The sequence below is a fragment of the Sarcophilus harrisii genome, chromosome 1 (genome assembly GCF_902635505.1).
Source record: "Sarcophilus harrisii chromosome 1, mSarHar1.11, whole genome shotgun sequence".
NCBI classification, from domain to species: Eukaryota; Metazoa; Chordata; class Mammalia; order Dasyuromorphia; family Dasyuridae; genus Sarcophilus; species Sarcophilus harrisii.
The window spans coordinates 651199750-651225401 of NC_045426.1; the positions used below are offsets into that span (position 1 = coordinate 651199750).

At 53.6% G+C, this 25652-nt stretch overlaps 2 protein-coding genes across 5 annotated transcripts; one reads left to right on the forward strand and one right to left on the reverse strand.

Annotated features, from left to right (window-relative positions):
• Nucleotides 1-1586: 1586 nt before the first annotated feature.
• On the forward strand, nucleotides 1587-7575 carry SH2D3A (SH2 domain containing 3A). Of its 3 annotated transcripts, XM_012542072.3 has the most exons (10): nucleotides 1587-1649; nucleotides 2988-3077; nucleotides 3497-3894; nucleotides 4444-4529; nucleotides 4643-5220; nucleotides 5306-5421; nucleotides 5930-6107; nucleotides 6181-6292; nucleotides 6381-6566; nucleotides 6646-7575. In XM_012542072.3, exons 2-10 carry the CDS (start codon nucleotides 2997-2999, stop codon nucleotides 6804-6806), a joined length of 1896 nt encoding a protein of 631 aa, XP_012397526.1. In that variant the 5' UTR covers nucleotides 1587-1649; nucleotides 2988-2996; the 3' UTR covers nucleotides 6807-7575. The 3 variants fall into 3 exon arrangements, with proteins under 3 accessions (XP_012397526.1, XP_031803584.1, XP_031803585.1); XM_031947724.1 differs by having other exon boundaries at nucleotides 6381-7575; XM_031947725.1 differs by lacking the exon at nucleotides 1587-1649 and adding an exon at nucleotides 1660-1759 and having other exon boundaries at nucleotides 6381-7575.
• On the reverse strand, nucleotides 7554-18544 carry TRIP10 (thyroid hormone receptor interactor 10). 2 transcript variants are annotated; one of them, XM_031947726.1, is made up of 15 exons: nucleotides 18446-18544; nucleotides 14222-14337; nucleotides 13916-13972; nucleotides 13649-13796; nucleotides 13454-13516; nucleotides 12931-13035; nucleotides 12723-12851; nucleotides 12433-12579; nucleotides 11291-11485; nucleotides 10059-10223; nucleotides 9634-9743; nucleotides 9066-9198; nucleotides 8727-8857; nucleotides 8366-8487; nucleotides 7554-8037 (listed from the first exon to the last, which is right to left on the reverse strand). In XM_031947726.1, the coding sequence occupies exons 1-15, from the start codon at nucleotides 18467-18469 to the stop codon at nucleotides 7889-7891; spliced, it is 1794 nt and encodes a 597-aa protein (XP_031803586.1). In that variant the 5' UTR covers nucleotides 18470-18544; the 3' UTR covers nucleotides 7554-7888. The 2 variants fall into 2 exon arrangements, with proteins under 2 accessions (XP_031803586.1, XP_031803587.1); XM_031947727.1 differs by lacking the exon at nucleotides 10059-10223.
• Between the last annotated feature and the right edge of the window lie 7108 nt (nucleotides 18545-25652).

Consider the following 25652-nt stretch of genomic DNA (forward strand, 5'->3'; position numbering starts at 1 on the left):
GTTTGAATTCAAGGCCATAGGATTGGAAGAGAGAAGGGAGGTGAGGGAATCATATCTCAGTTGTATCTGGGAAGAAATCATCATAATTTAGAGCTGAAAGGACCTCAGAGATCATATTCAACCTCTTCATTTTCAGGTGAAGAAACTGAGGCCAAGGGAAGTTTCTCTTTTTTTCTTGTATCTCCAAGTGACACATAGTAGGCACTTAATAAATGCCTTTTTTTTTTTTTTGCTGAGGTGATTGGGATTAAGTGACTTGCCCAGGATCACACAGCTAGGAAGTGTTAAGTTCCTAAGGCCAGATTTGAACTCAGGTCCTCCAGGGCTGCTGCTCTATCCAATGTGCTTCCTAGAAGCCCCTAAATGTATCTTTTTTTTTTTTTAATTAAATGCTTTAGGGAAAGAAAGATCTAGTCCTACCAAATTCCTTTTATGACATAGATAAGATGCTGATAACAAAACCAGGTGGGGTCAAAACAGAGAAAGAAAATTATAGCCAATTTCCCTAATGAATATTGATATAAAAAATCTTAGTAAAAAATAAATTTTCCTAATATGTATAGAAGAATTATATGTGTTTAACATATATTACTTGCTGCCTAGGGGAGGGACAGGAGGGAATGAAAAAATTTGGAACACAAGATTTTGTAAAGATGAATATTGAAAACTATCTTTGCGTATATTTTGATAATAAAAAGCTATTATTTAAAAAAAAAATTTTTTTTCTAGATAAAACTTCTCTCATCTCCATGTAGAAATGTGTTTGGTTCAGTAGGTTTTATCAAGGGATTCCCATGCTTTTAGACACCCAAGTCTTCAAGGGTGAGACTCCACGGGGCTGGGACTTTATATCCCCCAGGTAATCAGGAAACTACATCCAGGGCCAACGGAATCCGAGGCAACTTTGTCTTCTCTTAGGGAAAACAAGTTGTGAATAAGGAAAAAGCAGCTTCATCAGGGGGATTCTGGCCTAGTTCAGCTGGCCAGTCATCTTAAGCAACAGCAGCGACTTGATATTGAATCCTTGAAAATCATTCATAAATACATAAATATTTAAAGTGAACACTTCTAATTGATTGATTAAGTAACTTCATCAAGTCCACATGGGTGGAGCTGAAATCCGGGGCCCACCCTCTGACTTCAAAGCGGGTGCTTTATTCTTCCACGTCCCCAGCTCACCTGCCCACCGCCGCCGCCTCCCCCCCTTAGAAGTCGAGGCATTTCCCTGGCACCCCTTCCCGGACACATCCCTCCCCCCACGGCCCGGAAAAAATTTCTGTACCAGAAAGGGGAGGAGTAGGGGTGGGAAAGGAAGAATAGGGGATGATTCAATGGCTCCGCCCCTCCGCAGCTGCTCGCTCTTGGGAGGAACCTGAGGGGGCGTGGCGAGGTGTTACGGGCCGGAGCCAGCGCGGTTCCCCCGTGGGCGGGGCCAGGTGCTGTCGGAGGAGGGCGGCGCCGAGGCGCGAAAGCTCCGGGTTGGAATAGCTGCGCCAGACTTAGAACGCCCTCCAGGTGAGATCCCAGGTGAGGTTGGGGCCGCGGGTGGGGCGGGGCCAGGTAGGAGCCGTGGGTGGGCGGGGCCAGGCTGGGGCGGGGCCAGGTGCATTCTTCGTTGGAAGGAAAGCTCCTGACTTAAACCTCTGCAGGTGAGTTCGGGGGTTCTGGGCAGAGGTTGGGGCTGTAGGTAGGGCCGGCCCAGGTGCAGAACTGAGGCGCCCGGAGCTGAAACAGCTGCACCTGACTTAAGCCCCTCCAGGTGGGTTCCTAAGGCTCTGGGCAGAGGTGCGGGGGGGCGGAGGGGTTGTTGCCAGAGGTCTTCGACTTTGTACCTGCAGGGTCGAAGGGGACGGGAAACCGCGGTCGCTTACTGCTGGAGACATCCGTGCTCACGCGTACCTCTAGTACATAGAAACTTCCACCCATCCGCCCCTTCCTTCCCACATTTACACTCGGGGACTTTCTGTAGGTTGGGGGTGAGGGGATGCGAGGCTTGGGGTCATGAATTAGGAGAAAGTGGCTGGAAAGGAGTCCTTCCCCTCGCTCTGTCCCGGGAACTTCCTTCTGCTCCTCTCCACCATCCCCACCCCCCACTCCCCATCCCTCTTGACTCAGGCCGCTGGAATCCCAGGTACAGTCATAACTCCAACTCCACGCCCTAAGGTCCTGAATTCTCCCTACCCTCTGGCACAGTAGAACTACTGGGGAAACCGTCCATTTGCTCCCTTCCCTTCGTTTCCTCTCCCAAATTGTGCTCGGCCCTCCAACAGGACTGAGAGTTGAGTCCTGAGTTCTATCTAAAATGAGCGTTAACTCTGTATAGCCCTAGACAAATAACACTCCCCTCTCTGAAGGAAGGAAATAAACATTTATTAAGCCACCTACTATGTGTCCGGCACTGTTAAACTTTTTGAATCGTCACAACTCCGAGAGGGACCGCCCACTTTGCAGTTGAGGAAACTGAGGCAAACAAACTTGTCAATGGTTACACTGCTGCTGTGTCTGAGGCTGAATTTGAATTCGGGTTTTCCTGCTTCTCAAAGGCTAGCCCTTTGTCCGCTGCCCACCTAGCATTGGAATTAGATGACCTCCTCTTAAGATTCCTTTGGTCTCTAGCATTGGTTGTTCTCTGTTCTTATGCCCCCTTCCAGTTCTGACATTCTAAGGTCCCATCATGCTCTTATTTAAGGGTATTAATTGCAGGGAAATGACTTTGTAAACTTTGGAGCTTTTTATATATGTAGCATTGTTATTTTTTAAAGGCCTTTCCAACTCTGGGATGTTTTGATTGCTCCTCATGCTTCCTTTACCATGTGGCCTGGGTTTTTTAAAACAGATGAAGGAACTGGGATCCCCTAGGAGGTAAAAAACTTGGTCAAGTTGTCCTGGCCAAGTTAGGGTCAGACTCTAGGTCTCCTAACTCCCAGTCCAGATGCTGTGCCCCTCAAGGATCCCTGTCCCCTACTTTGTGTTTTCTATGGGCCCAGGAGCTGCAGATGGAAAAGGGAGAGGAGCCTTTGGATCCTGAGAAAGAGTTGCTTGAGCAGATCTGGTACCATGGAGGACTGTCTGAAAAGGTAAACTCAGAGCACCCCCTGGTGGAGACTTCTGGCTGAGAGGTACTCTGGGTACCTGGGGCTCAAGCCTAATTTCCCATCGCCTCCCTTAGCAAAGCCAGACTCGGGGGAAGGGATTGACCAGACATCTGAGCCCTCACCACCACACACACACCCTTACTTGAGGTCTCCTCGCCCTCCTGAAATTCAGGCACATCCCAGTGTCCCTACACTACTACCTCTGTACCTCCGTCCGTCAATGAGGGCCCCCTAGCCCATCCAGTCCAGCCTCTCAGGCCGTCAGACATCTGGGCCCATTGCTGGGCCCTTTACCCCCTGTTGTCAAACTCCTGTCTCTGGGACCGAGTCCCTGGCTACCATCTAGCCTGGCCCTGCGGATGCTGCAAGCCTTAAGCCAATCTTGCCCTTTCTGTCCCCAGGAAGCAGAAGCCCTGCTGCTGGCAGACGGGGACTTCCTGGTATGGGCTTCCCCCTCTGCCTTGGCCTCGGGCTGCAGCCCCCTGGTGCTGTCCTGCTGCTGGGGCGGCCGAGCACTCCACCTGGAGGTGGTGCGGATCCAGCTGCGCCCTCGCCCTGGCAGGCCTCGGGCGCTCTTCCAGCTGGAAGGCGAGCGCTTCCCCAGCGTGCCCGCCCTGGTAAACTGTTATGTGACGACGCAGCGTCCCTTGTCCCAGGCTTCGGGGGCCGTGGCCTCTCGCCCTGTAGCCCGCCACGGACCTCCACATCCGGTGACCTCCGGCAAGCCCCACCACCGGCGGAGCCTGAGCGGGGACGGCTGCAGTGATGGTGCTCGCCAGGCCTTCAGGGACCTGCTCAGGTAAGGGGAGATGGGGTGACACTGGGGCCAAAGGCGGGGAAGAGCGTCAGTCACAGCACTCTGTTGCTGAAAAACCCTTGGAAGAGAAGAGGGATCCCCATCCTTGAGGTGGGACTTCATTTAGACAGACCCAAAATGAGCTGGGGGCATGGGCACAGAGACCTCTGAAAGGGAGGAAACTGTCTCATGTTCCCATTTCCCACTTGCACACCTTTGCTTTACAGTTCTGTCTCAAAATGTACTCCCTTCCCCTCTGTACCTTGTATACTCCCTGGTTCCCTTTAAAGTTCAGCTCTGGGAGGGGAAGCCTTTCCTTTCCTAATCTACCAGTTGTTATGGAAATTCCCCCCCAACCCCAAATTACTTAGCATGTCTTTTGTAGTTACTAATCTGTGCATGTGGTATTCCCCCTTCCCCAGTCCCTCTAATAACAAGTAAACTCTTTCAATGTGAGGATTGATTCCTTTGTAACTACTTAACATTTAGCACAATTCCTTGGGGAAAATGGGTACCTTTCATTAATGTTTCCTGAACTGAATTGCCAATTAGGACCAAGGAGCTCAGTGGTAGCCAGCCAGCCAGCCTAGATATCCTGGGGCACAAGGGAGGCCCTCCTAAGGGGAGCAAAGGCCCAGGTACGTTGGGACTCCACTGGAATCCTTCTCTTTGTGCCCCTCTGACTTCTCCCCATCGCTGCCTTGTTGTCTCCAAGCCCCAAATCTGTCCCTTTTTATCTCTGGTTTCCCAGATGAGCTCCAGATGGCCAAAGTGGTACCTCCCGTTTCCCCCCTTTTCCGTACTGGCAGTGATCCTGTATTGCGCAGGGCCCAGTACCTGAGCAGGGGCATCCCACAGTGGGGTTCAGATGGGCAGCTGCATCCCAAGGTTCCACCCAAACCTCCACGGGCACCTTCTGTAATGTTGCCTGAACACTCTGGGACTCCCCCTTCCTCTGAGCTGGTGCCCCAGGAGATGCTCCACCTGCAAGGGAAGGGAAGGCCAGGGGAGGAAGCTGGGAGCAGGGAGGAGGCCGGCCATGGACCCAGAGACAGACCGGAGCCCGAGGCCTCACACGCCCACCTCAGCCACAAACAAGGTGCACAGGAGATCCCTTGGTGGGAGGAGCGGGAGGAAGAAGAGGCTGAAGATTTTGTGAGACCCCGAGGAGGAATTCCCACTGCCCTTCAGCCCCAAGCCTTTTCTTCCTGCTTGTTGGGCCCTGAGAACCGACCCTTGGAGCCCAGTGCCCTGAAGACCCTTCGCGCCCTGTTCTTGCAGCACGATGTGAACACCGTAGCCCAACACCTGCTTCTCACCGACTGCCAGGTCAGGGGCCCAGAATCTGGCAGCATCATGACCCGAGATGTCCCCAAGGCAACTTTCCCTGGGCTCATCACCCCTCTCCTCCCAGGCAGTGCAGATTTTGGGTGTGACTCGAATTCAGCGCCAGGCAATGGGTGTCCCATCGGGGCTGGAACTCCTCACACTACCTCATGGTCACCAGCTTCGGCTTAACCTATTGGAGAGGTGAGCTCCATGTTCTAGCCCTAAGCCTGCCTCGGTCTCTCCCCCTCTCCCCTGAGGAGCATCAGGGAATAACCAGGCCATCCTCAGAACTATTCAAACTTTCCTTTTTCTTCCAATCCTCCCCAGAGCCATAACTAGGGTGAGACCACAGGGATTCTGGTCCAGCATGGTAAAAGTTAAAGGGGATGCAGATGGCAGCATTACCTTTTCAGCTTACAAACAAAATTGAAGAGTGTAAAGGGGATCTTAGCAGCCCAGGTAGCAAAAACTAGTTAGTTAGCTACATATACAAAAATAAGCCGTATCATGTGGGGTCTATTTTATGATTTACACATACATTCTCGCACCCCACTGGCTGTCATTGGTTCCCAAGGATCGCTACTTCTGCCCTCCAGACTTCACAGCCTCCTACGTTCGGTTCTGTTCCCTGGCAGTGCTCCCCAGCCCACAGCCCTGCCCCAGGCTCCAACGCCCTTTTCTTCTCCCTGACCCTCCAGTCTCCCCCCAGGCACGAGGCCTTGGCCCTGGCTGCGGCCATAGCTGTGGTGGGATGCTCAGGGCCGGTGGCCGAACGCGCGGCCACCCTGCTCGGCCTTATCCAGCTGGCGCTGGCCCTCCGGGCCCCCGGGGGCACCGGAGATCTGTTTGCACTTTCCTCAGTGATGACAGCCTTGCAGCTGCCCCAGGTAAGGTGGAGGAGGGGAGGGGGAAGGGAGCCGGGTCCCAGGGGTTTGGGGCCTGAGTGTCGGCTCCCCCCAGATCACCCGGCTAGAGCAGACATGGCGCCTCCTCCGGCAGAACCACACGGAGGCTGCGCTGGCCTTCGAGAAGGAGCTCAAGCCCTTTGTGCGAGCCCTGGATGAGGGGACTGGTAAGTGAAGGCAGCAGGGAGGGGGCCACCCGAATGGAGCCGAGATTCGGAGCCAGGCAGCCCCAGCGGTCCCTTCTTCTTGTCCCAGGGATGGGCCGGCCTGGGGAGGTGGCCCTGCCTCACATAGTGCCCGTGGCCCGGCTGCTGGAGGGGGTCCAGCTGTGGGGGTCCAACGAGGAGAGCTGTGAGCGGCTGCTGTGGACGTTGCAGGGAGCCCGCGCCATGGCCAACAACGCCTCCCACTACCGAGAGGTGGCCAGGGCCAAGCTGAAGGGTAAGCGGCGTCCTCCCCTTCTTCCTGCCACCCCTGGGAGCTCCTGCCTTACCCCGGCCTCTGCTCTTCCCTCACCTAGGTTTCCAGCCCACCCCGGAGCTGTACGAAGCCTTCCAGACCGAGTTTGCCCTGAGGCTCCTCTGGGGCAGCCGGGGTGCTGGCGTGGGACCAACTGAACGGCACAAGAAGTTCCACCTTGTTCTCAGTGCTCTCTCCCGGAGGCTGGAGCCCGAAGGCTGAGGTCCCTGGGGCCATCAAGATCCCTTAGTTAGCCAGAACTCCCCTTGGACCGCAAGCCTCTTGGGAAGATGGAAGTTTTCTGCCCCTGCTCCCCAGTCTGACTAATGCTAGCTGGGCAGGTGTGAGCCCTGCTCTCCCCCCTCCCCCCACCCGGACCCACACCTGGAGCAGTGAGAGCCTCCAGAGCAAGGGGGGGCCAACAACTACTGAGCCCTCGTTCCCAGTTTCTCTCCTCCCTCCTGGGACCAGGAAGTGCCCCAGCTTCTCTGCCCTTCCAGAACCCGGGAGGCTTCTGGGGAGAGGGACTCACTACCTCGTTGCTGCCCGTTAAGTCAGAATCTGCTGCTTTGGATCAGCTCTTCATCCGAAGCAAACCTTGTTTTGCTTCCACAGGGGGAAGGGGACATTGCTAAGAGGCCCACCCCCCTCCCATCCCCTCTTGGATAAGCTCCTTAGGCTCACAAAGTGGGAACTTGCCATATCCCTAACCACAAGTCACAGGGATCAGATCAATAATGTCTGAGGCACAGCAGACCTAGATGGAAAATGAAGGCTCCCTTCCAGGCTGCGGAGCCAGAAGCTGAGCAGCAGGAAGGGACAGAGGAGGCCTTTGTGGTGGCCCTAGCCGACAGGTGGGGGAGGACACAGCAGGCTGGGGGAGGGTCCGCCCACCCAAACCCCCAATAAAGCTCCACGTCAGGGGCTGCACACAGTCCATTTATACAAGTTTTTGTTTTGTTGTTTTTTAAAAAAAAAAAAAAAAAAAAAAGAACTGCACTTGCTGGAGCACAAGTATTTACATCGAGTGTAGGAGGCACAGTGGGGCTGGGCCCGGCAGCAGAGGTTACACAGGCCCCAGCTAGAACTCTGGGCTGAGGAGCATGTGGGGAGCGGAAGCCTAGGCCACTCCGGGAATAAAGTGCATACATGGTGTGGAGTGAGGGGCAGCCAGGCCCAGCCCCACTCCCGGCCCCCTGGGCAGGGTCCTAAAGCAGCAACAGCCAGGCCCTAGGAGGAAAGGAGGGGGCAGGGCAGACTGCCCGTCGGCGGTCCCTCTACCCACCCCCCAGATGGCAGAAGGTTCAGCTAGGGGTGACTCGAAGGTAGGAGGTGGGCACATAGCCCTCGCCCCCTTGTTTCCGCCGGACTCTCGTCCACCCGTCGCCTTTATCTTCCTCCATTAGGCATAGATCTTCTCCTTCATCCATGGAGATCGTGCCCTCACTCGAGCCTGATGGGAAATGGGAACAAGCCTCAGGAGGGGCCAGAAACCCCCGCGGACCCCAGGATAGGAGTTACTTCCCCCATGCGGGCCAATCCCAAGGTCCCAGAATCCAGATGGAAGGGCTGTGGAGATGGGACCATTTGTAGATAAGGCCTAGGAAGCACTAGCTCAGCATCTCGTCAGCACCAGGTGGCAGAGACCAGAGTCTCTCCCAGGCACTGACTCCAAAGCCAGGGCTCCCTCCCCGCCAAGGGGCGGTTCTCCTGGAAGGGCCCAGGGGCCGGGGGGAAGCCCTGCAAGGAGGGTTCCCCACTATCCCCTCCTTCCTTCTCACCTTCAAACTGGTAGATGGCAACACAGTGACCGATGGGGAAGGCTGGCTCCTCCTCAAAGTCCTCCTCAAACTCTGTGTAGATGGAGGTGTCCGTTCCCTCATCTGAAGGGGGGGCCTCTGGGCTGAGGGCAGGAGTGGGAAGTGAACCTTCACCATACCCTGACCCCACTGCTCTCACCCCCCCATGAAGCCCCCTCTCTCCGCCTGCCTCCATTACCCAGGCTGTGCATCCGATCTCTCGTGTGTTTCCCTCCCATCTCCCTCCATCCTGTCCCTCCAGCTAGGGCCCTTCTCCAACATACAGATGTTAACCCCCATCCCCACCCCTCAACCCCAGGAGAAATAGGCCCCAGCCCCTTACCTCTCCTTATCAGAAGAACAGTTATTTGTATCAGGGGGAGCCCCAGAGGGAGGTTCTGGGGGGCGGCCCTGCCGGCCCAGACTATCGCTGCGGTTCCCCGGAACTCTGTTCTCGGCCTCGGCCAGCCACGTCTAAAGAGCAAAGCAAAGAGCGTTTGGGAAGGGCTGCTTGGCCGTGTCCCCCCGCGCCTCATCTCCCACCACCTTCGGAGCAGAGCCGGGGAGGTTTCCTGAGGTCACTCCGCTGCTTGCCTAGGCCATGATGGGAAACAGCTGGAGCCCCCCCTCCCCCAGTGACTCAGCGGGGCCGGTGGCCAGGTCCCAGACCGGAGCCGCTCACCTCATACTTCTGGATCTCCAGCTTCAGCCGCTCGATGTTGCCCAGGGTCTCTGAGATGCGGGGCTCCAGGCTGGCAGGGTCACCCATCTGCGGCGTCTTCTCGTAAACGTCCTTCATCTTCTTCAGAGCCTCCCTAGCAAGCGAGGGAAGGCAGGTTCCTCAGTCTGCCCAGCTCTCCCGGTCAGCACAAGGGGACTGGGAGGGCTTCTGGTCCCACCCTAGCCCCAGCTGGCTGCCCCAAAAGTGGCTGCGAGGCCTCTGGCGACGGGGAGCTCCCTCCCTCAGCAAGGCAACCCAACTGTGTAATTCTAATTGAGCAAATCTTACGTAAAGCAGCCATTTGGCCCCATGCCCCTACCCCTCCAAGCTCTTTCCATTTCAGCCAAGCAGAGCAAATATAAAAAGAAAATGGCCAGGCCCGAGGGAGCCGGTGCTGGGAGGGCGTCTCTGCTGCTGGCATGACCTTGGCAGGCCCCTGCCCGCCCCGGGCCTTGCTGCCCACATCCTCTGGAGAGTGAGAGGTTGGCCCGGGCGCCCCCGACGCCCCCCTTCTCGCCCCCCTCTTCACCTCTGATCGATCTCCTTCTGCAGCTCCCGCCCTCGCTCTTCCAATTGCTGTTTCAACTTTTTTCTTCGTTGCTCAGGGGGCAGGTGGCTGAAATCCTCCGTGGCCACTGTCTATGAGGAAAGATGGAAGGAGGTTCAACCTTCTCCCAGGAGGCCTAATGTCCTCCCTGTCGCCCCCCAGCCCAGTAGCCCAAGGAGCAAAGTCATGGACTGGTGGGGCTGACACTCAGCCCTTGACCCCTCCTAATGAAACCCTAAGTGGGCAGTGGGAAGACAGGGGTGAGAGGGAGAGGAGGAGGGTGATCAGGGTGGAGCTGCCTGGCGCCCAGCCGTCTTGACCCACCCCTTCCCTTACCGGTGTGGGGAGGGTGGGCTCATCACCTCAGCACCCTGAGGCCCTCCCCAGGGGTCCGAGGGCCCACTTACCCCTCGACTTCGGAGGCTGCGGAAGGAGGCTATCCGGGGCTTGACTGACTTACTGATCTCACTCAGTAAGGCCAGGGGGTCCCGGCCGAAGCGAGGGGATGGGGGTCCATTAGCGTACGCCGAGGGAGGGGGGCCCCCCAGGGGGGACAGGGGTGGAGGGGGCAGCTACAGGCGGGGGGCAAGGGATGGGGTATGGGATGGGGGTGGTCAAGAGCAGGGATGGATGGACAGACAAACACACAAAAAAGGAAAAAAAGAAACACAAAATGGAGAAAAAAAACGGTAAGAAAACTGGGACACACATACACACGGGGACACAAAACATGCACATTCCAGAGAGCAACACAAAATACGGAGCGAGGGCTGGGGGACAAGAAGACAAGGCCATGAGCTCCCAGGAGGCCCAGAACACCCTACTGTTTACCAAGCCTCCCTTTGTTGGGCAAGGAATCCTGGCTCCCCTGCTCTCCCCTACTGTAGCCCCCCCATCTCAGGCCTTGTCTTCCCTAGTCCACACATGCAGAAGGAGCAGATCCAGGACAGCAAGAGGTGGCAGGTCAAAGATTAAATCCCTTGGGATCAAAGGTCACCCTCAGGATCTGGGAGCCTGGGGCTAGGTCAGAGGCAGGAGAACCTGAGAGGAGCACTGGGGAGAGCCCTGGAGGAGTGGGCCTGGGGCCAGGTCAGCGGGAAAAGAAAGTTTAGCCTCCAACCGCCGCCCCCCCACGAAGTGATGTCCCCAAGAATGAGAGAAGGAACAGTGAACAGCTTCCCCTGCGAGCCACTTCCCCACTTCCCCATCTCCCCACACCCACACACACTCACAGACACACTTTCTCTCACACGCCCCCTCCCCAGAGCTCTCTCTCTGACCCCAATCTCGGTGAGAGCCAGCTGCATGCAGAGCAGGAAGCCCCACGTTAAACCTTCAAGCTGGGAACCCTCCTCAGCCCCTCTGCCCCCGCCCTGAAGCTCCAGCCCCAGGGGACTGGGTTCTCAATCCCAGCTGGGACAAGAGCCAAGAGGAAGATTCCAGCCCGGGACTCGGTGTTCCGGCCGGTGGCTCCCTGGGGTGAGGGGGCTGACTCAACGGGCCCCACCCACCCCCAGTCATTCGTGTCTCTGGTCAGTGATACCCCTCCCCATCCGGCTCCCGCCCCCATCAGGGGAAGGCTCAGAATGGAGCATGCCTGCACACAAGGCGAGCCCGCCCAGGCCTCCCTGACCCCTACCTTATTCTTCTTCCCAAAGGGCCAGCGCTTGGGGCGATTCCTGACTGGCCCTCGTGGGTCGGGGCGCCCGTCTGGGGGGAGTCCCAGGCTGCTATCTGAGGGGGCGCGGGTCATAGGCTGGCTGAAGTCCTCAAACTCAACGTCACCGGGACGGGTGAAGCCAGATTTGTGCAGGCCGATGAGCACCTGGGAATCCTGGGAAGCAGGCGGAAGACGGGGGGTTGGGGGCAGTCCAGGTTCTTGCCATCTGGCCGCTATCCCACTTGGTGGCTTCTCACAGATTATAGCAGAAAGGGCCCTCTGGGCGCCTGAGCCGAGGCGACCTCAGGGATCATCTAAGTTCACCAATCTGATTTTACGGCTGGAGAATCGAGCCGAGGGCAAGGAGGGCCCCAGGACAGGATCACCTGTGCCTGAGCAGGCCTCAGAACTTCTGCCCTGGGCTCAGATCTCGGGCCTCTTCGGGGCTCTGGCCCTGGGCTTGGCTCTCAGAGCTCCCTGCCCTGGGATTGCCTCTTGGGCCTCCTTGGAGCTCCCACCCTGGGCTCGGCTCTCGGGCCTCCTCGGAGCTCCCTGCCTGGGGATTGGCTCTCGGGCCTCCTCGGGGCTCTGGCCCTGGGCTCGGCTCTCGGGCCTCCTTGGAGCTCCCTGCCCGGGGATTGGCTCTCAGGCCTCCTCGGGGCTCCTCGGGGCTCTGGCCCTGGGCTCGGCTCTCGAGCCTCCTCGGGGCCCTGGCCCTGGGCTCGGCTCTCGGGCCTCCTCGGAGCTCCCTGCCCGGGGATTGGCTCTCGGGCCTCCTCGGGGCTCCGGCCCTGGGCTCGGCTCTCGGGCCTCCTCGGAGCTCCCTGCCCGGGGATTGGCTCTCGGGCCTCCTCGGGGCTCTGGCCCTGGGCTCGGCTCTCGGAGCTCCCTGCCCGGGGATTGGCTCTCGGGCCTCCTCGGGGCTCCAGCCCTGGGCTCGGCTCTCGGGCCTCCTCGGAGCTCCCTGCCTGGGGATTGGCTCTCGGGCCTCCTCGGGGCTCCTCGGGGCTCTGGCCCTGGGCTCGGCTCTCGGGCCTCCTCGGGGCTCTGGCCCTCCCTGCAGCCGCCCTCCCCCAGGGCCATCACTGGCACTGCCAGCCCCCCCGGGGCCCAGCACCCACGTTCTTGGGGTCCACAGCGGCAGCAGCCACCTTCATGCCTTCCAGGCACTTCCCGATGATGGGCATGACCTGGAGCTCGGTCTCGGACAGAAGTCCGTAACTCGCGCCAAGCCGGGCCGTCCGCCGCTCGTCCATGTCCTGGAGCTTCTGGGGAGGCACAGGGGAGTGAGGGGAAGGGCTGGCAGGGGGAGTACCTGAGATGCTGGGGCTCGGAGGAGGGTCTTTAGGGAATCTGGGGAAACAGAGAAGGGCCTGGACCCCCGGAACCCCCGGAGGCTCGGGCTGCTCACATCAAAGATCTGCGGCATCTCCGTGAAGTAGAAGTGGGCCTGGTCACGGTTGAAGCGCTGGAGCTGGGCGGCGTACTCGTTCTTGCTCTCCTCGGCCATGTGGCTGCGCACGTGGGCCTGCTGCTTTGCCTGCGGGAGGTCACTCTGGGGTTATGGCCCGCGCCACGCACAGCCCCACCCTCACCCCCAAGTCCCACAGCCCTCCCACCTTCTCCACATCAGCCTTGGTGGCGTTGATGTCCTGGTCCAGCCGCTCGGCCGTCTGAGCCGCCTTCTCGGCCTCCCGACAGTCTCGTTCAAACTTCCGCTTGCTCTGAGGAAGGTGACAAGGAGAAAGAAGTCACCTAAGGGTGAGCCCTCCCCCTCACCCCGGGGGGAGAGGGAGAGGGGCTCCTTTTCCCATTTTACAGAAGGAAAAATTGAGTCCCGAGGTGAAAGCCCCTCACTCCCAATCCAGTCTATCAGGGGCAGAGTTTTTATTTTATGTATCACAGTCAAACGAGTTAATTAGTAATAATGTAGGACTAAAAACTCGAGGCTCCTGCCCCTCTGCCCGGGCTTTTCTCACTGACTGTGGCCAGGACTTAAGTAGGGACATTTAAGGCGGTCCACCACCCCGTGTCCTGGCCCTGCTGGCCCAGCAGCTGAGAGGTCTGTAGGACCCCCAGGTGTGGTTCTGCTCACTTCTCCGCCCTCTCTCCTTCTCTTTTTCCCCCTCTCGGAGCACTCACATTCTCCAGCTGCTTGAGTCCATTTTCCAGCTGCTGCTGCGCCCGGCGGCCCTCCTGGAAATGCTGCAGGTTTGGAGGGAGAGCTTAGAATGAGGTCCTGGGACCCAAGTGGACCAGCAGAAATGGAGTAGGGGGACTGCCTTGGCAGAAGGGGGAAATTAGAGTGAAGGCCTGGAGTTTTGGGGATGCCCTCACCATTTTCCGCTCCTGTTTGATGTCCTGGGAATACTTGGCCAGCTCCAGACACACTTGCATGGTCAGGTTCTCAGCCACCAGTTCCCGCTGGCCAGCAAAGTCATTGAGCTCTTGTAAAACTTGCATGAAAGACTGTTGCTGACTGAACCTGGGGCAGGGACAGAAACAGAGGGGAGAACTTAGTAATGATTGACATCTGCATCCAGGGGATGCAGGAGGGGAGAAGGGTATCAATTCCACAACCCCAGCCACATCTTCCCTCCTCACTTCGACTCCGGATCATCCTTTGTCGATCTCTTGGGTAGGTATTTTTTCACAAGGCTCCTGTCAGGAAGATGGGTAGGAGAGAAAGGAAGAGAACCGTTAAGTTTAAGTTCGGCCCCCTCCACACTGAAAAGGATCCCAAGAAGGTTCGTCCCATAGTCCTTCCCAGCATTCCACCTCCGCTCACAGCCCAAATCCTAAGGGATTTTACCCCAGATTGAGCCTCCCCTAAGCTCCCCGGAGCCTGGCAGCTGAATTAACCAGCCCGGGTCCCCACGCTGAGCCCTGCTACCCCACCCTGAGGCCCACCTGAGCTGCTTGGCATAGCTCTGTTCTACTTCTGTCCGTTCCTTCACAAACTTCACGTATTTGTCTAACAGGTCCAGGCCCCATTGCGTGTGGCGTTCGATCACCTCAAACTGGTCCTGAAGGGGAGCAGGAAATGTGGGGAAAGAAAAGGGACATGACTTTTAAACACATTCTGTGCCCTCTCTGAACCTCAGTTTCCTTCTCTGTAAAAGGAGAAATCTAATGTTCATTCCAGGGGCAGCCATCTCCAAATTTATGACCTCAGAGAGGCCCGGGGAGTCCGGGCTCCCAGCTTCAATTCCCCCCCCCCTTCTGTGGGTGTAGCCAACAAAGCCCCACCCCAAAGGCCTGGACTGGGAGTGGCCAGGAAAACAGCCCTTCTGGAGGAGGGACCTGAGAAAAGAGAAGCCATGGGCAGCAGAAGGTGTTCCCCCTCCCATCAGGGTCCCAGAGCCAGAAGGAGCGAAGGTGGTGGGACTGAATCCCCATCCACCAAAAACCAAGAGTTTTTCAGGGCAGGGCTGGAAGAGAGAGGGGGGACTCTACAAGAGCTTCACAGAATCTTTGCTCTTCTCCCAGGGACAAAATTAGCCTGGAGCCTGCCTGCTCCCTGGTCCTTACCCCCAAGGCCCCAGCTCCAGCCAGGTTACCCCACACACACCCCTAATCCCCCTCCATTCCGGAAAATCCGGCTGGGCGGGCAGGAGTGGGTGAGTCAGGCACTACAGAAAGACAGAGAGGGGGGCAGTGTTACTGGCAGGCAAGAGGCGGGCATTGCCCCAGAGGCTAATAGTACTTAACCCCCCAACCCCCAAGGCCTGGGATCAGGGGTTCCTCCAGGGGGACCCAGGAAGTCTACAGCTTAGGTGGACCCTAGCTGTTTGGCCCACATGGAACACAAGAATCAGAAAATGGGCCTGTGGTTTAGAGTACTGGTTCTACTCCCTATCTGACCTTGAGGATATCACTTAATTCCCATGGCCTCAGTCTCCCCATAAAAGGGTTTCCCCGCTAAAATCTATTAACCTGTTACTTCCCCAATTACCTGGGTGCAGTAGGAAGATAAAAGGAAATATCATCACTGCCCTCCCCAAATGAGGAAAATTCTCATTTTACACACACACACACACACACACACACACACACACACACACACACACACATTCTGTCTCTTTTCATCCCTCCCTCCCTCCCTCCGTCCCTCCCCCTCAAGAGTTTCAAGGGAAGTCCTATCCTAAACCCTATTCATTGACTCAGTCCCCCCCTGAGTCACAAATAGTATCCATAAAATCCCAAGTATTTTGGAGTGCTCCTTTTCTCTTATTCCAGGCCCCATCATATAACATCAAAGCACCTCCTCCTGTCCATATTTACTCTCTTCCCCACCCCTGTCCCCCAATAGCATGTAGCTATTCCATTAGGCAATCCCACACTAGGTGGAGTTTCAAAAGCTGACTGGGTTCTGTTCCCCATTCCTAGTTCGGTGACCTTAGGTTAAATTCCTGGCTTTCTCAGGACCTCAGTTTCCTCATCTGTAAGATGAGAAGATGTCTGAGATCTCTCTCAATTTTGATATTCTAATACTCCCTTCTTAACCTATCTCCCTGCCCTTCCTCATCTGAGTCAGGCTTTAGAAAGTGGCAAGAAATTGGTGTAGCCATTTATTCTGAAGTTTCTCCTCCCAGGTAGAGTACTCCTACTTTCCTGGGGAACAGGACTGCAGAGCATAAGATCCCCCTCCTTGACTGGGATTCCTGGGGATTTCTGGAGGGCCCTGGATTTTCCAGGCCCCTGGGGATGGGAACTCCCAGCAGCCAAGGGAGGGGGATGATGATGAAGAGTTAGAGAAAGAGGAATTAAGACTTTTTCTGGAGACCAGACTCCTCACACCTCCCATGGCTAACTAGACTCCTTCCCCAGAGTCCTCAGCTTCTCTATCCCTTCCCCCTTCATGGGAGAAGACCCTAGATTCTAAAAGAAGGCAGGACAACCCCTCTCCCACTATTTAAGGCCTTTAGCCTTCAGTCTGCCCTCCCTCTCCCCGCAGGGATGTTATCAGTCTCAGGCCAGTCCTTTAGAGCCCAGTAAATGGATTAATCCCAGCCAGGAAGAGGGAGGAGCTCAGGAACCAGGCCCCCATTCCCTAAAAGAGAACAAGGGAGGGAAAGATGTCTCCAAGTCACACTGGAAGAAGTGTCAGAGCTTTCCTGGGACAATATGGCTGAAGAAAGCATTACTGGAGACAAGGGGAAATCCTGGGTCCTAACAACCACCTGGTAGCTCTCTGCTTAACACTCTACCCCACCCTAACCCTCCAGCTATGTACTGAACCAGCTGCCCCTGGGCAAAGACCCAGAGACCCAGTAAGATAAGAAGGAGCCTGACCTGGTCAGGGAGCTCAAAATAGGTGACCTATTCCAGCTTGCCACACACTCCCCCCCCCCTTCATCTGGCACCAGCTCGATTCCCAGGGAATGACCCTAGTGCCGGAGCCCCCACACAGCTCATCCGCCTTCCACTGAGCTCAGGCCCCAAAGTGAGAGGAGAAACTAAGGCCGGGCCCATCAAAAATCAAGTCTTTCCCCAAGGGAAGGCCCCAGTAACTTGGGGCAACTCGATGCTCACCAGGGACCCAAGGCCAGAGTCCATGGAGTGAAGCTCCCACCCCCACTCACCCCTCCCCCTCCCCCAGGAACTCCCAAAGCCAGAGGGTCAAGGAGGGCAGGGGGAGAGCCAGAGCCAGAGCCAGGGCTAGGGGTGGGAAGAAATCTTCCTTCCAGCCCTAGATTAGGAGCCTTCCCAAAGGTCCAAGTTGAACGGAGCCAAACTATGAGACATCCATCGAGGACAAACTGGTTTGCCAGGGAGAGGGAGAGACTGAGGGCCAGAGGGCCAGGGGTAAGGAAAACAAAACAGGGAGAAGAGGGCCTGAGGCCCAGCCAGGGGAAGGGACCCAGGCAGTCTAAGGACTGGGCCTTTTGGGGGTGGGGTGGGGGGAGGGCTAGGATCCCTGGCCCAGGCATTAGGCTGGGAAGGAAATCCACTTCCTGTTGGGGGGGTGGGAGGGGGAGGAGAGCAAGGGATGTAAACACAGTAGCTCAAGCCAAGGGAGGGGTCACTAGTGACAACCCTCCACACTCTCCCCCCAAAAATCAAGGGTCGGGTGCTGAGTGGCCTGTCCTAGTCACTGGGAAACCCTTCGGTTCCCCCGAACATCGGTCCCCCTCCAGCCGGGCTAGCCGGCCCGGCCTCCTCAGGGCTATGAAAGCGGGGCATATATGCGAAGGAGAGGGAGCTGGCTACAGGACTCCAAGGAGTCCAGCCTCCACCTCGGACCTCTTGGATATCGGGATCCTGTGTGGGTGGGGCAGGAGGGACAGGGTCCGACTGGCAGAGGGCCCTTTGGAAATGAGGCATAAATAACTTCGGCTGAGGTCAATTAGGTCAGGACTGGAGAAAGGGGAGTTCCCGGCCCGGAGGAGTCTCCTAGCTCTCTCCGCCACCCTTCCAACCCTAGAGTTCAAAAGGGGAGAGGGAGGCTAGTCCGGCGACAAAAGGCAGCACTCTAAGCGCGGTGGGGAGGAAGACGCTAGGAGAGACCGGGGAGGTGTGGGAAGGGGAACGGGAGAAGAATTCTGGGAGAAGAAACTGAGGAAAGGAGGCAAACGGGAGGGAGCGTGAGAAAGAGAAAAGAGGGGAGTTAGAAGGCCTGAAAGCACCGGGGGAGGGGGAGTGGAAGAGACCTGTAAGGGAGTCGGGGGAAAGGAGCGGGAGAGGAGAAGGGGAACTAGGAGAAAACTGAGAATAGAAGGGAACTGGAGAGAAATTACTTTAAGGGAGATGATTGCAGCCGCCAGGGAAGAGAAACTGAAATCAAAGTGAAGAGAATTGCAAAGGGGGGTTAAGAGGAAAGGGAATTGGAAAAGATTGAGGGGGGGGGGCACTGGAATAGACGTGAGGGGCCAACTAGGAGAGAACTGGAAGAGAAAGTGGAGGGGAATGGGAAAGAAATGGAAGAGAACGGCGAAGAGGCCGGTGGAAGAGTTGAGAGAGGGCGCGGAAAGAGGACTCACCCGGAGCGGGGAGAGAAGGGGACGAGGACTGACCTGGGATAGCAGCTAAGGGAGAAAACTGGGAGGGGGCACTGGGAAACAGAGGGGGGGGGCTCCCAAGAGACGGAGGGGGCTGATGGAAAGAGTGGGGGGGGGCCGGAACCAGACTCACCCACAGCTCCGTGCCCCAATCCATGCTGCTCCCGCCGCCAGACCCGAGACACTGCCCCAGCCCCGCGCGGCCGGGCCCGGCCCAGCGCGGCCCAACCCCGCCCTCCGCCTCTAGGCCCCTCCCCCGGCCGGGCCCGGTTCCGCCCCAAAAGCTAGACCCACCTCCCACCTCCCCAGCACCACCGAACCCGGGAATGGAAACTCTGGGAGAGGCGGAGCCGCGAGTGGGAATGGAGCGGCATCCTCCCCGCCCCCTTTTAAAGACCTAGGACTCATTCTGTAGCCCCGGAGCTACCTTCAGCCACTTAACCCATTCATTATCCAGCTCCATCCGATTTCCAGGGACCTCCCACCCCCTCACTCCCGCTCTCTCTACCCCCCCATCTCTTAAAGGGACTAGACGCTATTTCTGCTTTCCCAAGACCACCCTTTGCCGAATTCCTCCCCCCCCCTTAAAGGGACACGGCCAGAATCCCCTCCCCAGCTCCCCAGCCCAGACCACACAGAAGAGGAGACAGGAGGCTGAGGTCACTCGGTTATTTTGAGTACAGGGCCAGTTTCCAGACAGCTACCTTGTCGCCACTAATGGTCTCCGGCCACAAGGACAGAGGGTGTGCGGTGGGAGGCGCGGGGGGGAGGGAGGAGGTGAAGAGGTGGGGAAGATGAGGGAAGGAGGCGAATGGAGCCGCTTCGATCCTACCCCAGGCTGACCTCTTCCAAGGCCACCTTGCGGTCAGCTCCATTAGTGACTCCCCCCCCTACCAAAAACCCTCGCGGCTTCCTGGCCCGGTTTGCCCAAACGCCAAGGCCCCCAGCTTCTCTGCATCGGAAATGCAGAGACAGACCGACCTTGGCTGGGGGAGCAGTCCCCAGCTCCTCAGCCTCAGCAGCTGTCTCATCCCCTTTGCCCAGCTCGCTTTAACACCATCCCATTTCCTGGGATTCAGACAGGCCTAATTACCATCTGATTCATTTCCACCTAGATCTGCCCCAGCCCCCTTCCCCTCCCCTCACCCCAGACACCCTGCCCTGAGGGACTGGGAAGTTAGTCTCACCTCCATCCCAAGCCTGGAGACCTCTCTACCTCAGAACCCATAAAAGTCAGTTCCCACCTTGTAAAACTCTTTGAGGCACTGGGATGAAAAGAGATTGGGGCGAAAGGTTCCAACCTGCCCCCATCTTCCTTCTTATCCTATCGCCTAGACTAGCTTTATTCTTTAGAGCTGCCTGGGCTGGGGTCCAGAGCTACCTGGTTCCCAGCCACTTTGGGGTCACAGCTGGAGCCAAAAAGATTCCTTCCCTCAGACTACCCTAGAGTCCATTAAGTTGTTGTTCCCTTCAAGGAGTTAAGTGCTTGCAGATCCTCCTGGGGGGAGACGAGGATCTAGGATGAGGGGTGTCTGCACTGTGGGGAGCCCATACCCCAAAATAAGGGCAGACTTGGGAACCTCGAAGTTCAGTCACTGCCCGGACTAGTGCCCCACCTACTGGCCATTCTGGACACGAACCTTGCGCCATGCCGAAGCAGGGCCAAATCCTCCCCTAAATTGCTATGGTGTCCTCTACCTGGAAGCTGAAGCAACCGCTCTAAGTTGTACCTATCACTTAGCACACATCTCAGAGTGCAGCAAATCCAGTTCCTGAAGAGACAGAAACGGAGATCTCCTTCCTCTCCTCTCTCTCGGGTCTATTTTCCTCAGTTTCCCCCTCCCAAGAAGTGATAGGGCATAGAGATTGGACCTGTGATTTTATTGATACCGGGAACTATTGAAATGTGGAAATCATCTCTGCCAGTCGGAGTCAGCACCATCTCTGCAATTCAGAGTCCAGGGCTGCACCACACGGAAAAAATTAAGCAACTTGTGCAGGATTGCATATTCTTGAGGGGCAGAGTAGTCACTTGTACTGAGGCTAGCTCTCTCTGCCATGCTGGGGTCCAATAAATCCAACAGACATTTACTATGTGCCTACTACGTGCCGACGCACCTAATAAATGAATCGATGAATGAAATGCCAACCAACCAACAGGCATTTCTTAAGCAACGGCTATGTATAAGGTGAACGTTTATTTCAGTTTATGTTTTTGTGCCAAGTTCTGGAGCTATGAAGTCAAAAGGGAAGATAGTCCCTTCTTTCAAGAGCACACTTTAATAGAGGGAAATAAACAAGGGGAAGGCCGGGCCAGGGGGTTTTGGTTTGAAGAGTTAGAGAGAAGCTATGGGATTCAGGAAACAGAAGGAGTTGAAGCATCTGCATCTCTCTCCAAATCTTCAGTCACTCGACTTCTCTCCTAATTCTGACCCTCATCTTCCCAGGGAGGTATATTGACTCATTCTTTCCAATAGCAGTGTTGATCTGATTATAGTCCCAGAGTTACAGGGTTGGAGGCAGCCGAGGAGAAAATGGTGGGGGACTGGAGTCGGCTTGATGTAGGGGGCCACAATGAGGTCCTGAGCTCAAAGGATTAATTATTCCAGGACATGGTTTGTGATCCAGGAAATTGGGGAAGTTTTTGTTTTGTCAAGATTCTCCCTCCATCATGCCTAATTAGGGAATTTGTTTTACTTACTTATCCATGTGCATGTAATGGATTTTGGTTTTCTTGCTTTCTTAATAGGAGGAAGGAGAGAGAATTCAAAACTGGAAATAAAATAAGTAAATTATAAATAAATTAATATTAGATTCTGTCTCTATGACATCTTTGCATCAATATCTCCACTCAGTCCACTTCTTAGTCAAGTCCCTCATTTCCTCCTCTTGGACTATTGCCTTCTGATTAGTCTCTCTTTCCAATCTCACCCATTTCTAATGTATTATTCCAATAGTTACAAAGCTAACATTCTTAAAACACATGGGAGAAAGGAGTTGATCCTGATCAATTGAACCTCACTGATCCAAACAATGAAATCACTACAATGCAAATTCTAGTCTGGAGTAAGAGATCCAGGAATTTAAATGTGGCCTCAAGTCACTACTATTTGACCCCAGCCAAATTCCTTAATCTCTGTTTGCCTCAAGTATAAAATGGGGATGATAAAAGCACCAACCTCACAGAGTTGTTTAGAAGGTCAAATGAAATATTTTATGGAGTAAATAATAAATGCTTGGTTACTTCTTTCCCTTCTTCCTCATTTTCTTCCTTCTCTCTCTCTTTATCCTTCTTTCTTTTCCTCCTTCCTTCCTTCTCTCCTTCCTTCAACAGATGGAGAGATAGAGTATCCTTCCCCACTGGCAGTGGCACCTTGCAACCAAAGCACATAGCAGGGAACAGCTGTAGTATTAAGTAAAATTGCTGAGTTATCTGAAAGGAACTCAAGTTAGGATCCTGCTTGTGAGGCACTAACCCCCTGAATCAAAACTCTCACTGGTCCTAAATCAGGGTTCCAGTTCTTTCTAAAAGTACCCTCGGCCTGGATGTCAATGTAGATGGGGGAGACATTAGAAGGCTTGGACCCCTTGCACCTAATCTCACAGTAGTTGAAGGATTAACACAAGGAGATGGCAAGAAGACATGTGACAGGCAGGGTACCTTGCAGTTGCAACTCATCCCAGTTTGTCGCCAGAGTTGAGAATGCTCTGTGTACATACTCTTGCTGATCCTGTGGGTGGATTTGTGGCAGAGTGTTCCTCAAGTTTATGGACCAGACATGTTTCTGCTTTTCTTAACTCTGCTATTTAATTTTGCTGTGAGCTAATTCTATCCTTGGTTCAACTTCTGAAAGGTAAACACATCATAAACCATAGCTGTAGTTCAGATTCACCCTGAGCTAGTCACTTGGTTACTGAGCACTCTCTGCCTCCTGAATTTACTCTGTATCATTTTCTATGTAAATCTTGTTTTTGCAAGTGTTTTTCCTTTCATCTGGAAAAAAGTGCCACAAGAACAGAAGCTTGGGATTTGGGGAGCAACAATGAGGAAAGGTTATCAACTGTTACATTGAGCAAGGTATTTAAAACTCCTTATTTATGGTGTATGTACCCACCCACTACATGTTTTATAAACTGTGTATTTATTTCTTTGTATCTACCTTGTGTCTTCCCAATAGGATGTAATATCCTTCAAGGCAGGAACTTTTTCCATATTATCTTCATGGAGTAGATACCTAATGTTTGTGATTGAATTGAAGAGGCTTAGAAGGATGAGTTGACGGTAGGACTGGAGGATGGAGCATGAGCTGACAAGGCTAAGAGAAGGACTAGGCTAGGGAGCCCAGAGCTATATATATACAGAATGGACTGAAGGGGCATGAAATTTGGGGAAGGGGCAATAGGAAGGTGGGTTGAGGGGAGTGAAGAAGAATAAAAGAGTTAAGAAACCTGAGGGGTCTGTTGGGGCCTGAAAGAACAAAAGGGACAGAGTAGACTAGGAAAAAGAAATGGCCTTTGAATCTAGGGGAGCTAATTAGATGGAGAGCAGGCATTGAGAAGAGAAGGCTAGGACAGAGAATGGAGGGAGCACCTAGAGTTAGAGCGAAGGCATGGATAATGGTCCAGCAAGGGAGAATGAGAAGAAAGAGAATCAGGAAAAAACTGCATTATGAAAGTCAAAAATAGAGAAAATACAGAGGAGAAGGAGGAGGAGGAGGAAGACAAGGACAAGGAGAGGGAAGAGGAGGTCAGTCATACCCAAGGTTCCAGAGAGATCAAAAAGGATGCAACAAATGGGGGAAAAATAAGAATTAGAGCCCCAGGACCAGAAGAGACTTCAGAAGTCATCTAGTCCAATACCCACAACTTATATACATGGAAACTGAGGTCTAAGGAAAATTAAATGACTTGCTTAACATCACACAAGCAACATGCTTCAGATACAGGATTTGGACTTACTTGCTCTAACTCCAAAGCCTCCAAAGTCCAAAGCTCTGACTCTATACCACATCTCTCTCTCTCTCTCCTCTGAGATCCTGAGGTACTCATAAATAAATAAGGACTGAGGGACTAAAATGAATGGTAAGGCTTCTAAAGGGCCCAAGGTGGCTATGTGTTTAGTATTTCACATGCCTCTGCTTTATTTTGCTCCTCTCTGGGATGAGGGGCTTATCCTAGATGATCAGCCCTCTAGAGTGCCTTCCAGTCAACTGAAAGAGTACTGGTCTAATATTCTGTAAACTTTTCAGTAACATATAAAGGTGAGTTTGTAGTTTATTATTAGAATACCTGGGACACCAACCAACTTGCTAATGAGTCCATTCAGAAAAGCTTTAAGGTAATCAGAGGGCCAATCCTAGTCAGAAATAAAGTTCGCAAGTCCTCATTGGTGTGTTTACTTTTACAAGTCAGTTAGACTCAGGACTTCTTAAACTTTTCTCACTTGTGCCTCCTTTTTGTCCAAGAAATTTTTACATGACCCTGGATATATAGGTATATAAATCAAACAATTACTAATAAGAAATCATAATTTTGTGATTCCCCACAGTCAGTTATGAGACCCCAGATAGGACAGCAAACCACAGTTTAAGAAGCTGGAAGCTAGAAGACATGTTGTTGAGGGGAAAAGGCATTCATTGAATGAAAACATTAAGAAAAATAGCAGTAGGACATTTTGCCTATAGACCTAGAACATCTGTTTTGTTTGGTCATTTCAGTTTTGTCTGATTCTTTGTAACCCTATTTTGTGGTTTTTCTTAGCAAAGATATTGGAGTGGTTTGCCATTTCCTTCTGCAGCTCATTTCACAGATGAGGAAACTGAGGCAAATAGGGTTAAGTAATTTGTCCAGGATCACACAGCTAGTAAATATCTGAGGCCAGATTTGAACTCATGAAGATGATTTCCCATTCCAAGCCCCAAGCTGCCCAGATCTGGGGCACACACAGGCAGAAAAGTAATTGTGAGAGAGGGGTGCTTTGGTTGGAAAGTTACAGGTATGTAACCATATGGTTAGTGGAAACATAGGGGAGTAGACTGACATACGGTTTCCAGGTGAAATTACAGAGCTGACTTGATTATGGAGCTATAATTGGAAAGTGGGAAGGCTGGGAAAGAGGGTAGACAGCGGCTGATAAAGATGTCTGAGGGCCAATTTGTGTTGTAAAAACAAAGTAAAATAATGGCAGTATCCTGGTCTAAAGATCTTGATTATTTGAATCAAAGATGTATTTAGTCTTCCTTAAATTCAAGATTTCATTTTAGGGAGGATCCAATCCCTTAAAAGTAGAATCATTAGAGTATAATGTAGGAGTGGCTAATAAGCCCAGTGCTTTTGAGCTTGGACAGAATATATCAGTATGCTCAGCTAATGAACTATCCTACGTGGAAGAGGCTGCTGGGAAGCCTACTTCCAAGGGACTCCCCATTATATGCAATGGAAGTGCCTGGGAGGGACTCTGGAGCAGGCTTAGACATTTTGAAACTGGTTCTGGTCTGCTAACCATGGAGTTAGAAGTCTCTACCTGCAATTTGCTTTCATCACTCCAACCCCTCAGAGATGCTCCTATAACCCTGAGGGGAGATTTAATGGCTAAGGGAGCCCAGAGAGAGGTTTGTCTTGTTTTTGAGAAACAAACCATAGAATGGACATACCTTTGTTTATAGAACATTAAACAAAGGTTTAATCCAATTACGAGAGATCTATCTTTGCTCATTTTTGAATGAAAGGGAAATAATTGTTCTCTTGTTTAAATTGTGATCCCATTTGGAGTAGTCTTGGCAAAGATACTGAAGTGAGTTGCCTTTTCCTTCTCCAATTCATTTTACAGATGAGGAAACTGAGGTGAATAAGGTTAAAAGTGACTTGCCCGGAGTCACATGGCTGGTAAGTATCAGAACCCAGATTTGAACTCAGGAAGACAAACCTTCCTGACTTCAAGTCCAGAGGAGGAGTTGGTTTCAGGAAGATATTTTCCCAAGAGTACTTCAGGCATTAACATTTCTATTGTTCTATTTGGCAAATCATAAACCCTAAACTTAAACTATGTATCTCCGCTTTGATTTTGCCAGATAGTTTTGTGTTCTGTTCCTCAACATAAGTTAGAAGATTCTTGAGGAAGAGTAGGAATTCTGATTAGTAGAGGGAATTCTGCCTGTGTGAACATCTTTCCAAAATACTTAACAGATTAATAGTGTCTAAGGGAGTTTGGCTTAAAATGCAGAGTAAAAAGTTTGTCTTCTACATAGCAACCATATGAGCATAACATTAACATATAAGCAAATATAAGTAAGCATCAAAACAATCTGAAAAAGAGAGGACTGGAGACATGCAATAACAAT